We start from the raw sequence: 17,497 nt of genomic DNA on the forward strand, positions 1-17,497 counted from the left end.
CTTACAAAACGAAAATCAACCTATGGTTCGATTACCTATGAACTCGCCATGAACTGAAACCTTCATGGGGAAACCGAACTAGAGACGCAAACCAACTGCAACACTTGAGTAAGACCTGTGTGCGTTGGAAGGCTTACAAAACGAAAAGCAACCTATGGTTCGATTACGTATGAACTCGCCATGAATTGAAAGCTTCATGGGGAAACCGAACTTAAGACGCAAACCAACTGCAACACTTGAGTAAGACCTGTGTGCGTGGGAAGGCTTACAAAACGAAAATCAACCTATGGTTCGATTACTTATGAACTCGCCATGAATTGAAAGCTTCATGGGGAAACCGAACTAGAGACGCAAACCAACTGCAACACTTGAGTAAGGCCTGTGTGCGTTGGAAGGCTTACAAAACGAAAAGCAACCTATGGTTCGATTACGTATGAACTCGGCATGAATTGAAAGCTTCATGCGGAAACCGAACTAGAGACGCAAACGAACTGCAACACTTGAGTAAGACCTGTGTGCGTTGGAAGGCTTACAAAACGAAAAGCAACCTATGGTTCGATTACCTATGAACTCGCCATGAATTGAAAGCTTCATGGGGAAACCGAACTAGAGACGCAAACCAACTGCAACACTTGAGTAAGACCTGTGTGCGTTGGAAGGCTTACAAAACGAAAAGCAACCTATGGTTCGATTACGTATGAACTCGCCATGAATTGAAAGCTTCATGGGGAAACCGAACTTAAGACGCAAACCAACTGCAACACTTGAGTAAGACCTGTGTGCGTTGGAAGGCTTACAAAACGAAAATCAACCTATGGTTCGATTACCTATGAACTCGCCATGAATTCAAAGCTTCATGGGGAAACCGAACTTAAGACGCAAACCAACTGCAACACTTGAGTAAGACCTGTGTGCGTTGGAAGGCTTACAAAACGAAAAGCAACCTATGGTTCGATTACGTATGAACTCGCCATGAATTGAAAGCTTCATGGGGAAACCGAACTAGAGACGCAAACCAACTGCAACACTTGAGTAAGACCTGTGTGCGTTGGAAGGCTTACAAAACGAAAAACAACCTATGGTTCGATTACGTATGAACTCGCCATGAATTGAAAGCTTCATGGGGAAACCGAACTTAAGACGCAAACCAACTGCAACACTTGAGTAAGACCTGTGTGCGTTGGAAAGCTTACAAAACGAAAATCAACCTATGGTTCGATTACCTATGAACTCGCCATGAATTGAAAGCTTCATGGGGAAACCGAACTAGAGAGAACTAGAGACGCAAACCAACTGCAACACTTGAGTAAGACCTGTGTGCGTTGGAAGGCTTACAAAACGAAAATCAACCTATGGTTCGATTACCTATGAACTCGCCATGAACTGAAAGCTTCATGGGGAAACCGAACTAGAGACGCAAACCAACTGCAACACTTGAGTAAGACCTGTGTGCGTTGGAAGGCTTACAAAACGAAAAGCAACCTATGGTTCGATTACGTATGAACTCGCCATGAATTGAAAGCTTCATGGGGAAACCGAACTTAAGACGCAAACCAACTGCAACACTTGAGTAAGACCTGTGTGCGTTGGAAGGCTTACAAAACGAAAATCAACCTATGGTTCGATTACCTATGAACTCGCCATGAATTGAAAGCTTCATGGGGAAACCGAACTAGAGACGCAAACCAACTGCAACACTTGAGTAAGACCTGTGTGCGTTGGAAGGCTTACAAAACGAAAATCAACCTATGGTTCGATTACCTATGAACTCGCCATGAACTGAAAGCTTCATGGGGAAACCGAACTAGAGACGCAAACCAACTGCAACACTTGAGTAAGACCTGTGTGCGTTGGAAGGCTTACAAAACGAAAATCAACCTATGGTTCGATTACCTATGAACTCGCCATGAACTGAAAGCTTCATGGGGAAACCGAACTAGAGACGCAAACCAACTGCAACACTTGAGTAAGACCTGTGTGCGTTGGAAGGCTTACAAAACGAAAAGCAACCTATGGTTCGATTACGTATGAACTCGCCATGAATTGAAAGCTTCATGGGGAAACCGAACTTAAGACGCAAACCAACTGCAACACTTGAGTAAGACCTGTGTGCGTTGGAAGGCTTACAAAACGAAAATCAACCTATGGTTCGATTACCTATGAACTCGCCATGAATTGAAAGCTTCATGGGGAAACCGAACTAGAGACGCAAACCAACTGCAACACTTGAGTAAGACCTGTGTGCGTTGGAAGGCTTACAAAACGAAAATCAACCTATGGTTTGATTACCTATGAACTCGCCATGAACTGAAAGCTTCATGGGGAAACCGAACTAGAGACGCAAACCAACTGCAACACTTGAGTAAGACCTGTGTGCGTTGGAAGGCTTACAAAACGAAAAGCAACCTATGGTTCGATTACGTATGAACTCGCCATGAATTGAAAGCTTCATGGGGAAACCGAACTTAAGACGCAAACCAACTGCAACACTTGAGTAAGACCTGTGTGCGTTGGAAGGCTTACAAAACGAAAATCAACCTATGGTTCGATTACCTATGAACTCGCCATGAATTCAAAGCTTCATGGGGAAACCGAACTTAAGACGCAAACCAACTGCAACACTTGAGTAAGACCTGTGTGCGTTGGAAGGCTTACAAAACGAAAAGCAACCTATGGTTCGATTACGTATGAACTCGCCATGAATTGAAAGCTTCATGGGGAAACCGAACTAGAGACGCAAACCAACTGCAACACTTGAGTAAGACCTGTGTGCGTTGGAAGGCTTACAAAACGAAAATCAACCTATGGTTCGATTACCTATGAACTCGCCATGAATTGAAAGCTTCATGGGGAAACCGAACTTAAGACGCAAACCAACTGCAACACTTGAGTAAGACCTGTGTGCGTTGGAAGGCTTACAAAACGAAAATCAACCTATGGTTCGATTACCTATGAACTCGCCATGAATTCAAAGCTTCATGTGGAAACCGAACTTAAGACGCAAACCAACTGGCAACACTTGAGTAAGACCTGTGTGCGTTGGAAGGCTTACAAAACGAAAATCAACCTATGGTTCGATTACCTATGAACTCGCCATGAATTGATAGCTTCATGGGGAAACCGAACTTAAGACGCAAACCAACTGCAACACTTGAGTAAGACCTGTGTGCGTTGGAAGGCTTACAAAACGAAAATCAACCTATGGTTCGATTACCTATGAACTCGCCATGAATTCAAAGCTTCATGGGGAAACCGAACTTAAGACGCAAACCAACTGCAACACTTGAGTAAGACCTGTGTGCGTTGGAAGGCTTACAAAACGAAAATCAACCTATGGTTCGATTACCTATGAACTCGCCATGAATTCAAAGCTTCATGGGGAAACCGAACTTAAGACGCAAACCAACTGCAACACTTGAGTAAGACCTGTGTGCGTTGGAAGGCTTACAAAACAAAAATCAACCTATGGTTCGATTACCTATGAACTCGCCATGAATTGAAAGCTTCATGGGGAAACCGAACTTAAGACGCAAACCAACTGCAACACTTGAGTAAGACCTGTGTGCGTTGGCAGGCTTACAAAACGAAAATCAACCTATGGTTCGATTACCTATGAACTCGCCATGAATTCAAAGCTTCATGGGGAAACCGAACTTAAGACGCAAACCAACTGCAACACTTGAGTAAGACCTGTGTGCGTTGGAAGGCTTACAAAACGAAAAGCAACCTATGGTTCGATTACGTATGAACTCGCCATGAATTGAAAGCTTCATAGGGAAATCGAACTAGAGACGCAAACCAATTGCAACACTTGAGTAAGACATGTGTGCGTTGGAAGGCTTACAAAACGAAAAGCAACCTATGGTTCGATTACGTATGAACTCGCCATGAATTGAAAGCTTCATGGGGAAACCGAACTAGAGACGCAAACCAACTGCAACACTTGAGTAAGACCTGTGTGCGTTGGAAGACTTACAAAACGAAAAGCAACCTATGGTTCGATTACGTATGAACTCGCCATGAATTGAAAGCTTCATGGGGAAACCGAACTAGAGACGCAAACCAACTGCAACACTTGAGTAAGACCTGTGTGCGTTGGAAGACTTACAAAACGAAAAGCAACCTATGGTTCGATTACGTATGAACTCGCCATGAATTGAAAGCTTCATGGGGAAACCGAACTAGAGACGCAAACCAACTGCAACACTTGAGTAAGACCTGTGTGCGTTGGAAGACTTACAAAACGAAAAGCAACCTATGGTTCGATTACGTATGAACTCGCCATGAATTGAAAGCTTCATGGGGAAACCGAACTAGAGACGCAAACCAACTGCAACACTTGAGTAAGACCTGTGTGCGTTGGAAGACTTACAAAACGAAAATCAACCTATGGTTCGATTACCTATGAACTCGCCATGAATTGAAAGCTTCATGGGGAAACCGAACTAGAGACGCAAACCAACTGCAACACTTGAGTAAGACCTGTGTGCGTTGGAAGGCTTACAAAACGAAAATCAACCTATGGTTCGATTACCTATGAACTCGCCATGAACTGAAAGCTTCATGGGGAAACCGAACTAGAGACGCAAACCAACTGCAACACTTGAGTAAGACCTGTGTGCGTTGGAAGGCTTACAAAACGAAAAGCAACCTATGGTTCGATTACGTATGAACTCGCCATGAATTGAAAGCTTCATGGGGAAACCGAACTAGAGACGCAAACCAACTGCAACACTTGAGTAAGACCTGTGTGCGTTGGAAGACTTACAAAACGAAAAGCAACCTATGGTTCGATTACGTATGAACTCGCCATGAATTGAAAGCTTCATGGGGAAACCGAACTAGAGACGCAAACCAACTGCAACACTTGAGTAAGACCTGTGTGCGTTGGAAGACTTACAAAACGAAAAGCAACCTATGGTTCGATTACGTATGAACTCGCCATGAATTGAAAGCTTCATGGGGAAACCGAACTAGAGACGCAAACCAACTGCAACACTTGAGTAAGACCTGTGTGCGTTGGAAGACTTACAAAACGAAAAGCAACCTATGGTTCGATTACGTATGAACTCGCCATGAATTGAAAGCTTCATGGGGAAACCGAACTAGAGACGCAAACCAACTGCAACACTTGAGTAAGACCTGTGTGCGTTGGAAGACTTACAAAACGAAAATCAACCTATGGTTCGATTACCTATGAACTCGCCATGAATTGAAAGCTTCATGGGGAAACCGAACTAGAGACGCAAACCAACTGCAACACTTGAGTAAGACCTGTGTGCGTTGGAAGGCTTACAAAACGAAAATCAACCTATGGTTCGATTACCTATGAACTCGCCATGAACTGAAAGCTTCATGGGGAAACCGAACTAGAGACGCAAACCAACTGCAACACTTGAGTAAGACCTGTGTGCGTTGGAAGGCTTACAAAACGAAAAGCAACCTATGGTTCGATTACGTATGAACTCGCCATGAATTGAAAGCTTCATGGGGAAACCGAACTTAAGACGCAAACCAACTGCAACACTTGAGTAAGACCTGTGTGCGTTGGAAGGCTTACAAAACGAAAATCAACCTATGGTTCGATTACCTATGAACTCGCCATGAATTCAAAGCTTCATGGGGAAACCGAACTTAAGACGCAAACCAACTGCAACACTTGAGTAAGACCTGTGTGCGTTGGAAGGCTTACAAAACGAAAAGCAACCTATGGTTCGATTACGTATGAACTCGCCATGAATTGAAAGCTTCATGGGGAAACCGAACTAGAGACGCAAACCAACTGCAACACTTGAGTAAGACCTGTGTGCGTTGGAAGGCTTACAAAACGAAAATCAACCTATGGTTCGATTACCTATGAACTCGCCATGAATTGAAAGCTTCATGGGGAAACCGAACTTAAGACGCAAACCAACTGCAACACTTGAGTAAGACCTGTGTGCGTTGGAAGGCTTACAAAACGAAAATCAACCTATGGTTCGATTACCTATGAACTCGCCATGAATTCAAAGCTTCATGGGGAAACCGAACTTAAGACGCAAACCAACTGCAACACTTGAGTAAGACCTGTGTGCGTTGGAAGGCTTACAAAACGAAAATCAACCTATGGTTCGATTACCTATGAACTCGCCATGAATTCAAAGCTTCATGGGGAAACCGAACTTAAGACGCAAACCAACTGCAACACTTGAGTAAGACCTGTGTGCGTTGGAAGGCTTACAAAACAAAAATCAACCTATGGTTCGATTACCTATGAACTCGCCATGAATTGAAAGCTTCATGGGGAAACCGAACTTAAGACGCAAACCAACTGCAACACTTGAGTAAGACCTGTGTGCGTTGGCAGGCTTACAAAACGAAAATCAACCTATGGTTCGATTACCTATGAACTCGCCATGAATTCAAAGCTTCATGGGGAAACCGAACTTAAGACGCAAACCAACTGCAACACTTGAGTAAGACCTGTGTGCGTTGGAAGGCTTACAAAACGAAAAGCAACCTATGGTTCGATTACGTATGAACTCGCCATGAATTGAAAGCTTCATAGGGAAATCGAACTAGAGACGCAAACCAATTGCAACACTTGAGTAAGACATGTGTGCGTTGGAAGGCTTACAAAACGAAAAGCAACCTATGGTTCGATTACGTATGAACTCGCCATGAATTGAAAGCTTCATGGGGAAACCGAACTAGAGACGCATACCAACTGCAACACTTGAGTAAGACCTGTGTGCGTTGGAAGACTTACAAAACGAAAAGCAACCTATGGTTCGATTACGTATGAACTCGCCATGAATTGAAAGCTTCATGGGGAAACCGAACTAGAGACGCAAACCAACTGCAACACTTGAGTAAGACCTGTGTGCGTTGGAAGACTTACAAAACGAAAAGCAACCTATGGTTCGATTACGTATGAACTCGCCATGAATTGAAAGCTTCATGGGGAAACCGAACTAGAGACGCAAACCAACTGCAACACTTGAGTAAGACATGTGTGCGTTGGAAGGCTTACAAAACGAAAAGCAACCTATGGTTCGATTACGTATGAACTCGCCATGAATTGAAAGCTTCATGGGGAAACCGAACTAGAGACGCAAACCAACTGCAACACTTGAGTAAGACCTGTGTGCGTTGGAAGACTTACAAAACGAAAATCAACCTATGGTTCGATTACCTATGAACTCGCCATGAATTGAAAGCTTCATGGGGAAACCGAACTAGAGACGCAAACCAACTGCAACACTTGAGTAAGACCTGTGTGCGTTGGAAGGCTTACAAAACGAAAATCAACCTATGGTTCGATTACCTATGAACTCGCCATGAACTGAAACCTTCATGGGGAAACCGAACTAGAGACGCAAACCAACTGCAACACTTGAGTAAGACCTGTGTGCGTTGGAAGGCTTACAAAACGAAAAGCAACCTATGGTTCGATTACGTATGAACTCGCCATAAATCAACCTATGGTTCGATTACCTATGAACTCGCCATGAATTCAAAGCTTCATGGGGAAACCGAACTTAAGACGCCAGCCAACTGCAACACTTGAGTAAGACCTGTGTGCGTTGGAAGGCTTACAAAACGAAAAGCAACCTATGGTTCGATTACGTATGAACTCGCCATGAATTGAAAGCTTCATGGGGAAACCGAACTAGAGACGCAAACCAACTGCAACACTTGAGTAAGACCTGTGTGCGTTGGAAGGCTTACAAAACGAAAATCAACCTATGGTTCGATTACCTATGAACTCGCCATGAATTGAAAGCTTCATGGGGAAACCGAACTAGAGACGCAAACCAACTGCAACACTTGAGTAAGACCTGTGTGCGTTGGAAGGCTTACAAAACGAAAAGCAACCTATGGTTCGATTACGTATGAACTCGCCATGAATTGAAAGCTTCATGGGGAAACCGAACTTAAGACGCAAACCAACTGCAACACTTGAGTAAGACCTGTGTGCGTTGGAAGGCTTACAAAACGAAAAGCAACCTATGGTTCGATTACGTATGAACTCGCCATGAATTGAAAGCTTCATAGGGAAATCGAACTAGAGACGCAAACCAATTGCAACACTTGAGTAAGACATGTGTGCGTTGGAAGGCTTACAAAACGAAAAGCAACCTATGGTTCGATTACGTATGAACTCGCCATGAATTGAAAGCTTCATGGGGAAACCGAACTAGAGACGCAAACCAACTGCAACACTTGAGTAAGACCTGTGTGCGTTGGAAGACTTACAAAACGAAAAGCAACCTATGGTTCGATTACGTATGAACTCGCCATGAATTGAAAGCTTCATGGGGAAACCGAACTAGAGACGCAAACCAACTGCAACACTTGAGTAAGACCTGTGTGCGTTGGAAGACTTACAAAACGAAAAGCAACCTATGGTTCGATTACGTATGAACTCGCCATGAATTGAAAGCTTCATGGGGAAACCGAACTAGAGACGCAAACCAACTGCAACACTTGAGTAAGACCTGTGTGCGTTGGAAGACTTACAAAACGAAAAGCAACCTATGGTTCGATTACGTATGAACTCGCCATGAATTGAAAGCTTCATGGGGAAACCGAACTAGAGACGCAAACCAACTGCAACACTTGAGTAAGACCTGTGTGCGTTGGAAGACTTACAAAACGAAAAGCAACCTATGGTTCGATTACGTATGAACTCGCCATGAATTGAAAGCTTCATGGGGAAACCGAACTAGAGACGCAAACCAACTGCAACACTTGAGTAAGACCTGTGTGCGTTGGAAGACTTACAAAACGAAAATCAACCTATGGTTCGATTACCTATGAACTCGCCATGAATTGAAAGCTTCATGGGGAAACCGAACTAGAGACGCAAACCAACTGCAACACTTGAGTAAGACCTGTGTGCGTTGGAAGGCTTACAAAACGAAAATCAACCTATGGTTCGATTACCTATGAACTCGCCATGAACTGAAAGCTTCATGGGGAAACCGAACTAGAGACGCAAACCAACTGCAACACTTGAGTAAGACCTGTGTGCGTTGGAAGGCTTACAAAACGAAAAGCAACCTATGGTTCGATTACGTATGAACTCGCCATGAATTGAAAGCTTCATGGGGAAACCGAACTTAAGACGCAAACCAACTGCAACACTTGAGTAAGACCTGTGTGCGTTGGAAGGCTTACAAAACGAAAATCAACCTATGGTTCGATTACCTATGAACTCGCCATGAATTCAAAGCTTCATGGGGAAACCGAACTTAAGACGCAAACCAACTGCAACACTTGAGTAAGACCTGTGTGCGTTGGAAGGCTTACAAAACGAAAAGCAACCTATGGTTCGATTACGTATGAACTCGCCATGAATTGAAAGCTTCATGGGGAAACCGAACTAGAGACGCAAACCAACTGCAACACTTGAGTAAGACCTGTGTGCGTTGGAAGGCTTACAAAACGAAAATCAACCTATGGTTCGATTACCTATGAACTCGCCATGAATTGAAAGCTTCATGGGGAAACCGAACTTAAGACGCAAACCAACTGCAACACTTGAGTAAGACCTGTGTGCGTTGGAAGGCTTACAAAACGAAAATCAACCTATGGTTCGATTACCTATGAACTCGCCATGAATTCAAAGCTTCATGGGGAAACCGAACTTAAGACGCAAACCAACTGCAACACTTGAGTAAGACCTGTGTGCGTTGGAAGGCTTACAAAACGAAAATCAACCTATGGTTCGATTACCTATGAACTCGCCATGAATTCAAAGCTTCATGGGGAAACCGAACTTAAGACGCAAACCAACTGCAACACTTGAGTAAGACCTGTGTGCGTTGGAAGGCTTACAAAACAAAAATCAACCTATGGTTCGATTACCTATGAACTCGCCATGAATTGAAAGCTTCATGGGGAAACCGAACTTAAGACGCAAACCAACTGCAACACTTGAGTAAGACCTGTGTGCGTTGGCAGGCTTACAAAACGAAAATCAACCTATGGTTCGATTACCTATGAACTCGCCATGAATTCAAAGCTTCATGGGGAAACCGAACTTAAGACGCAAACCAACTGCAACACTTGAGTAAGACCTGTGTGCGTTGGAAGGCTTACAAAACGAAAAGCAACCTATGGTTCGATTACGTATGAACTCGCCATGAATTGAAAGCTTCATAGGGAAATCGAACTAGAGACGCAAACCAATTGCAACACTTGAGTAAGACATGTGTGCGTTGGAAGGCTTACAAAACGAAAAGCAACCTATGGTTCGATTACGTATGAACTCGCCATGAATTGAAAGCTTCATGGGGAAACCGAACTAGAGACGCATACCAACTGCAACACTTGAGTAAGACCTGTGTGCGTTGGAAGACTTACAAAACGAAAAGCAACCTATGGTTCGATTACGTATGAACTCGCCATGAATTGAAAGCTTCATGGGGAAACCGAACTAGAGACGCAAACCAACTGCAACACTTGAGTAAGACCTGTGTGCGTTGGAAGACTTACAAAACGAAAAGCAACCTATGGTTCGATTACGTATGAACTCGCCATGAATTGAAAGCTTCATGGGGAAACCGAACTAGAGACGCAAACCAACTGCAACACTTGAGTAAGACATGTGTGCGTTGGAAGGCTTACAAAACGAAAAGCAACCTATGGTTCGATTACGTATGAACTCGCCATGAATTGAAAGCTTCATGGGGAAACCGAACTAGAGACGCAAACCAACTGCAACACTTGAGTAAGACCTGTGTGCGTTGGAAGACTTACAAAACGAAAATCAACCTATGGTTCGATTACCTATGAACTCGCCATGAATTGAAAGCTTCATGGGGAAACCGAACTAGAGACGCAAACCAACTGCAACACTTGAGTAAGACCTGTGTGCGTTGGAAGGCTTACAAAACGAAAATCAACCTATGGTTCGATTACCTATGAACTCGCCATGAACTGAAACCTTCATGGGGAAACCGAACTAGAGACGCAAACCAACTGCAACACTTGAGTAAGACCTGTGTGCGTTGGAAGGCTTACAAAACGAAAAGCAACCTATGGTTCGATTACGTATGAACTCGCCATAAATCAACCTATGGTTCGATTACCTATGAACTCGCCATGAATTCAAAGCTTCATGGGGAAACCGAACTTAAGACGCCAGCCAACTGCAACACTTGAGTAAGACCTGTGTGCGTTGGGAGGCTTACAAAACGAAAAGCAACCTATGGTTCGATTACGTATGAACTCGCCATGAATTGAAAGCTTCATGGGGAAACCGAACTAGAGACGCAAACCAACTGCAACACTTGAGTAAGACCTGTGTGCGTTGGAAGGCTTACAAAACGAAAATCAACCTATGGTTCGATTACCTATGAACTCGCCATGAATTGAAAGCTTCATGGGGAAACCGAACTAGAGACGCAAACCAACTGCAACACTTGAGTAAGACCTGTGTGCGTTGGAAGGCTTACAAAACGAAAAGCAACCTATGGTTCGATTACGTATGAACTCGCCATGAATTGAAAGCTTCATGGGGAAACCGAACTTAAGACGCAAACCAACTGCAACACTTGAGTAAGACCTGTGTGCGTTGGAAGGCTTACAAAACGAAAATCAACCTATGGTTCGATTACCTATGAACTCGCCATGAATTCAAAGCTTCATGGGGAAACCGAACTTAAGACGCAAACCAACTGCAACACTTGAGTAAGACCTGTGTGCGTTGGAAGGCTTACAAAACGAAAAGCAACCTATGGTTCGATTACGTATGAACTCGCCATGAATTGAAAGCTTCATGGGGAAACCGAACTAGAGACGCAAACCAACTGCAACACTTGAGTAAGACCTGTGTGCGTTGGAAGGCTTACAAAACGAAAATCAACCTATGGTTCGATTACCTATGAACTCGCCATGAATTGAAAGCTTCATGGGGAAACCGAACTTAAGACGCAAACCAACTGCAACACTTGAGTAAGACCTGTGTGCGTTGGAAGGCTTACAAAACGAAAATCAACCTATGGTTCGATTACCTATGAACTCGCCATGAATTCAAAGCTTCATGTGGAAACCGAACTTAAGACGCAAACCAACTGGCAACACTTGAGTAAGACCTGTGTGCGTTGGAAGGCTTACAAAACGAAAATCAACCTATGGTTCGATTACCTATGAACTCGCCATGAATTGAAAGCTTCATGGGGAAACCGAACTTAAGACGCAAACCAACTGCAACACTTGAGTAAGACCTGTGTGCGTTGGAAGGCTTACAAAACGAAAAGCAACCTATGGTTCGATTACGTATGAACTCGCCATGAATTGAAAGCTTCATAGGGAAATCGAACTAGAGACGCAAACCAATTGCAACACTTGAGTAAGACATGTGTGCGTTGGAAGGCTTACAAAACGAAAAGCAACCTATGGTTCGATTACGTATGAACTCGCCATGAATTGAAAGCTTCATGGGGAAACCGAACTATAGATGCAAACCAATTGCAACACTTGAGTAGGACCTGTGTGCGTTGTAAGGCTTACAAAACGAAAAGCAACCTATGGTTCGATTACGTATGAACTCGCCATGAATTGAAAGCTTCATGGGGAAACCGAACTATAGATGCAAACCAATTGCAACACTTGAGTAGGACCTGTGTGCGTTGGAAGGCTTACAAAACGAAAAGCAACCTATGGTTCGATTACGTATGAACTCGCCATGAATTGAAAGCTTCATGGGGAAACCGAACTATAGATGCAAACCAATTGCAACACTTGAGTAGGACCTGTGTGCGTTGTAAGGCTTACAAAACGAAAAGCAACCTATGGTTCGATTACGTATGAACTCGCCATGAATTGAAAGCTTCATGGGGAAACCGAACTATAGATGCAAACCAATTGCAACACTTGAGTAGGACCTGTGTGCGTTGTAAGGCTTACAAAACGAAAAGCAACCTATGGTTCGATTACGTATGAACTCGCCATGAATTGAAAGCTTCATGGGGAAACCGAACTATAGATGCAAACCAATTGCAACACTTGAGTAGGACCTGTGTGCGTTGTAAGGCTTACAAAACGAAAAGCAACCTATGGTTCGATTACGTATGAACTCGCCATGAATTGAAAGCTTCATGGGGAAACCGAACTATAGATGCAAACCAATTGCAACACTTGAGTAGGACCTGTGTGCGTTGTAAGGCTTACAAAACGAAAAGCAACCTATGGTTCGATTACGTATGAACTCGCCATGAATTGAAAGCTTCATGGGGAAACCGAACTATAGATGCAAACCAATTGCAACACTTGAGTAGGACCTGTGTGCGTTGGAAGGCTTACAAAACGAAAAGCAACCTATGGTTCGATTACGTATGAACTCGCCATGAATTGAAAGCTTCATGGGGAAACCGAACTATAGATGCAAACCAATTGCAACACTTGAGTAGGACCTGTGTGCGTTGTAAGGCTTACAAAACGAAAAGCAACCTATGGTTCGATTACGTATGAACTCGCCATGAATTGAAAGCTTCATGGGGAAACCGAACTATAGATGCAAACCAATTGCAACACTTGAGTAGGACCTGTGTGCGTTGGAAGGCTTACAAAACGAAAAGCAACCTATGGTTCGATTACGTATGAACTCGCCATGAATTGAAAGCTTCATGGGGAAACCGAACTATAGATGCAAACCAATTGCAACACTTGAGTAGGACCTGTGTGCGTTGTAAGGCTTACAAAACGAAAAGCAACCTATGGTTCGATTACGTATGAACTCGCCATGAATTGAAAGCTTCATGGGGAAACCGAACTATAGATGCAAACCAATTGCAACACTTGAGTAGGACCTGTGTGCGTTGTAAGGCTTACAAAACGAAAAGCAACCTATGGTTCGATTACGTATGAACTCGCCATGAATTGAAAGCTTCATGGGGAAACCGAACTATAGATGCAAACCAATTGCAACACTTGAGTAGGACCTGTGTGCGTTGTAAGGCTTACAAAACGAAAAGCAACCTATGGTTCGATTACGTATGAACTCGCCATGAATTGAAAGCTTCATGGGGAAACCGAACTATAGATGCAAACCAATTGCAACACTTGAGTAGGACCTGTGTGCGTTGTAAGGCTTACAAAACGAAAAGCAACCTATGGTTCGATTACGTATGAACTCGCCATGAATTGAAAGCTTCATGGGGAAACCGAACTATAGATGCAAACCAATTGCAACACTTGAGTAGGACCTGTGTGCGTTGTAAGGCTTACAAAACGAAAAGCAACCTATGGTTCGATTACGTATGAACTCGCCATGAATTGAAAGCTTCATGGGGAAACCGAACTATAGATGCAAACCAATTGCAACACTTGAGTAGGACCTGTGTGCGTTGGAAGGCTTACAAAACGAAAAGCAACCTATGGTTCGTTTACGCATGAACTCGTCATCAATTGGAAGCTTCATGGGGAAACCGAACTGGAGATTGGAACTGGAAATCCATTGCGAGGAAAAGAATATCACATAATTGTGTCTCTGTCCAAGGAAACCTGCCCGTGCTTTAAATCCCGGCACTCTCTGAATTTTTCGACGACTGTCATATTTGAATTATGCATGAAGGCTTGTACGTTACAAAGACAGCTTTCAGTGTTTTCATTTTTGCCATTTTTGTCGTGCATTATATGTTTTGCGTGCTCAGTAGACTGCCGTTCAAAAGTCACTTACGTTTTTGCGGCATCATAAACTTTTCCAGTGACAGTCGTAACAGCTCCGACTTGTACATATCCCGGATCACCAGGATAATCTTCCTGCAGGGAAAGTAGTTGTGGTTACGCTTGCGACTGTGTGAAGCCGTTGTACGCAGTACGGTATCGTGCATCAATATTATCATCATTCCCGTACATGGCTGTCTTAATAACTGTTATGCAACCTGTCGAGCTAGTGATAGCTGTGCTCCAAACACTGAATTTACGTGCAACCTCTTACAAGATCAAACTCTGGAAGTAGAGTTACGCTATAGCGTTACATGGTTACGTACATGCTTAACACATGGTTAATACATGGTTACATGGCTAACGCTATAGCGTTACGTACATGGGCTTGAAAACGCTGCTGCAAGTATTTGAGTGGCAAGTCTATGATAGAAAGGAGATGAGAAAATAACAGAATATTGTAATCTAAGCCTGAAGGCACAATCGGAAATAAGGGAAGGAATGAAGTGTATGTTGTTATACATATATTGCATAATATTGTTTCACCTATAAAGTGATATTGAATTTCTTGCGTGATTATGAATTTCTAACTGGCTACGTACTCGGCGGAGGATTGTCTGACTTTCGGCAATTACCTTCTGCAAAACTTTCGCAACCATCGAGGAAGGCTTTGGACACTCTTTAATTGCGGGAAATTTATTTTTTCAATTGAACTTTGAAAATCGCCAAGCGAACCTCTTTTTTTTTTTACAGAAACATGAAGTCCTCCACGGAACGTGAAGCCAACAGAGGGGAAAATGGCGATTTGTGGGCGGTATAGGCCATAGGAAATGCATGGTGTGAGAATTTGCTTTGCTTCAAACTTTTTTTCTACAATGTGTGAGCATATGAAAAAAATATGGATAAAACTTCAGGCGGGTGACTACAAGTCTGCAAAGGTTGAAGCACCAGAGACATTATCGTGTGTTTTTAAAACGCGATCAAAATGTGTAACCTTTCCTAAATTCACCCTGTAGACAGAAGTATAATTTTCTTACTCACCTTCCCCAGAGGTCTCAAAATTTCCCCACACATTAAAGGGAAGAAAGAGAACGCGATTCATACTCCGTTGCCTCCAGCGTCATTGATCCCATCACAGGAAGCTCGACAACGCGGAGCGGCCTCCCATTGATCTCCTCAAATGATATCTCATGGCGATTGGTTCTGCATTGGCAGCCTTCTTGCAAAGGAGAGGGAAGCGCCAATTGAGTTGTTTGTTTGTCTTTGTGGCAAATCGCAAACGACGCAAGTGACGGAACTCTCGCGCCTTCTGTCTGTCATTGCGCCAGGTGTGCACCCCTCGTGTTTAACCCCGTATTCGTGGGCGACACACACATTCGTGCTGGCTTTTTATTTTTTTTTCTTCGGAATATGACGCAAACAATGACGCTACAGCAGACCTCGGCAAAAAGACTCATGCGTACGATACATCACGATATGCACAATCACCGAAGCGAAGAGTCTGACGTGATTGCAATCATATCGACGAGGGACTTGCGACTATCATAAGCAAGGCTGATGCAACATGAATGAGGAGGGAAGTTTTTACGGTTGCGCTCAGCTGCGCAGGGACATCCAATCCAGGGGCATCCAATGTATTCTTCCGTAGACGAAAGCATGCTGGGCGAACGCAATGCAGCCTGGACACGTCTCGGTCGCACGTGACAGCAAACGTCAAGGCACACGTGACCTTAAAGATGGCGGCGGCCGTGATCGGCGGTTGTTGTTTCTGGACGACTTTTTGAATGTTTTTCGATCACGGTAATTATTTTTATCCGATAACCTCACAGTAAAACGCGCAGTTTTACACACAAAGCCTCGTATTGTTGACAACTTCCAAGGACGCGATGACGACTGCGCGTTCAGGGTTACAGAGCCGATGCGATGTACTTAAACTAAGGAGAAATGGGATACCATGTTGCGGAAGAAGCACCGCATAGTTTACGCTGGCAAAATACGGTAATCTCTTGGTGTTATGACGGCGAAAATATGTCGGTAAGTGGCAAAACGACATGTAAACAAAGTCACATGACCTCAAAATGACGTTTTCTATGGAGTGCGACCAGGACAAGATGGCAGTTTTGCCAAAAGTACCCGCTTGAGGGTAGTTACAACAATGGCGGGTGTGTGTCATGGCGGGTTTGTCCTCAGCTGCCATCTTATCTCGCTGGCCCGAGAATGCGAGCGCACTGTGGCGTCCAACGGCGGTGCAAAAAGGCAATCTCAATACAACCGGACTACGAAATGGCGCACTTACATGTATAATGATTTCATGGGCCATCACAAGCTGCGACGCTTTGAAGGCCGGTGTTGTTTGCTTGAAGTTGAAACAGCTCGCGCTTACTTTTTTTTTTGTGTGTGTGGCATGACCGATTCTTTTGTATCGTATCCCGTATCGATGCCGATGCGCATTTTGTTGTATACTGTTGGGACAATTGAACCTCAGTATGCAATAAGGGGATAAGTCCAAAAATCGCAAACCGAGAAAAGGGGCTTGATCTGATTGTCCGTCCCATTGACACACATGCATTTCCCGTTTTTCACCATGCTGTAGCAGGCCAGCAAATCACAATAACGTCCTAAATTTTCATTCACAGGTGCATACTGGTATGTGGATGTCATCGCAGTAAAAATAGTAAAAAGGGGATAAGTTGACTTATCCCCTTATTGCATACAGAGTTTGCAACCTGAAACGTTATTCTGCGTTGCGCTCGTTTTGGTCGTTACCGGCCTCAGCGGCTCATCGGTGTAGCGTGTTCGCCTTATGATCACAAGATCGCGGGTTCGAACCCGGCCGAGCACG

General features: G+C 43.8%; 1 protein-coding gene across 3 annotated transcripts in view; it reads right to left on the reverse strand.

The window, feature by feature from the left end:
- The window catches only part of LOC135366430 (uncharacterized), a 94,324-nt gene that overhangs the window by 21,738 nt on the left and 55,089 nt on the right, over nucleotides 1-17,497 (reverse strand). For all 3 annotated transcript variants that reach the window (XM_064599130.1, XM_064599128.1, XM_064599129.1), the window contains exon 5: nucleotides 14,669-14,751. In XM_064599130.1, coding sequence (XP_064455200.1) covers nucleotides 14,669-14,751 — 83 coding nt within the window. The remainder of the gene's footprint in view (nucleotides 1-14,668; nucleotides 14,752-17,497) is intronic.

Source organism: Ornithodoros turicata, chromosome 8 (genome assembly GCF_037126465.1).
Source record: "Ornithodoros turicata isolate Travis chromosome 8, ASM3712646v1, whole genome shotgun sequence".
NCBI classification, from domain to species: domain Eukaryota; kingdom Metazoa; phylum Arthropoda; class Arachnida; order Ixodida; family Argasidae; genus Ornithodoros; species Ornithodoros turicata.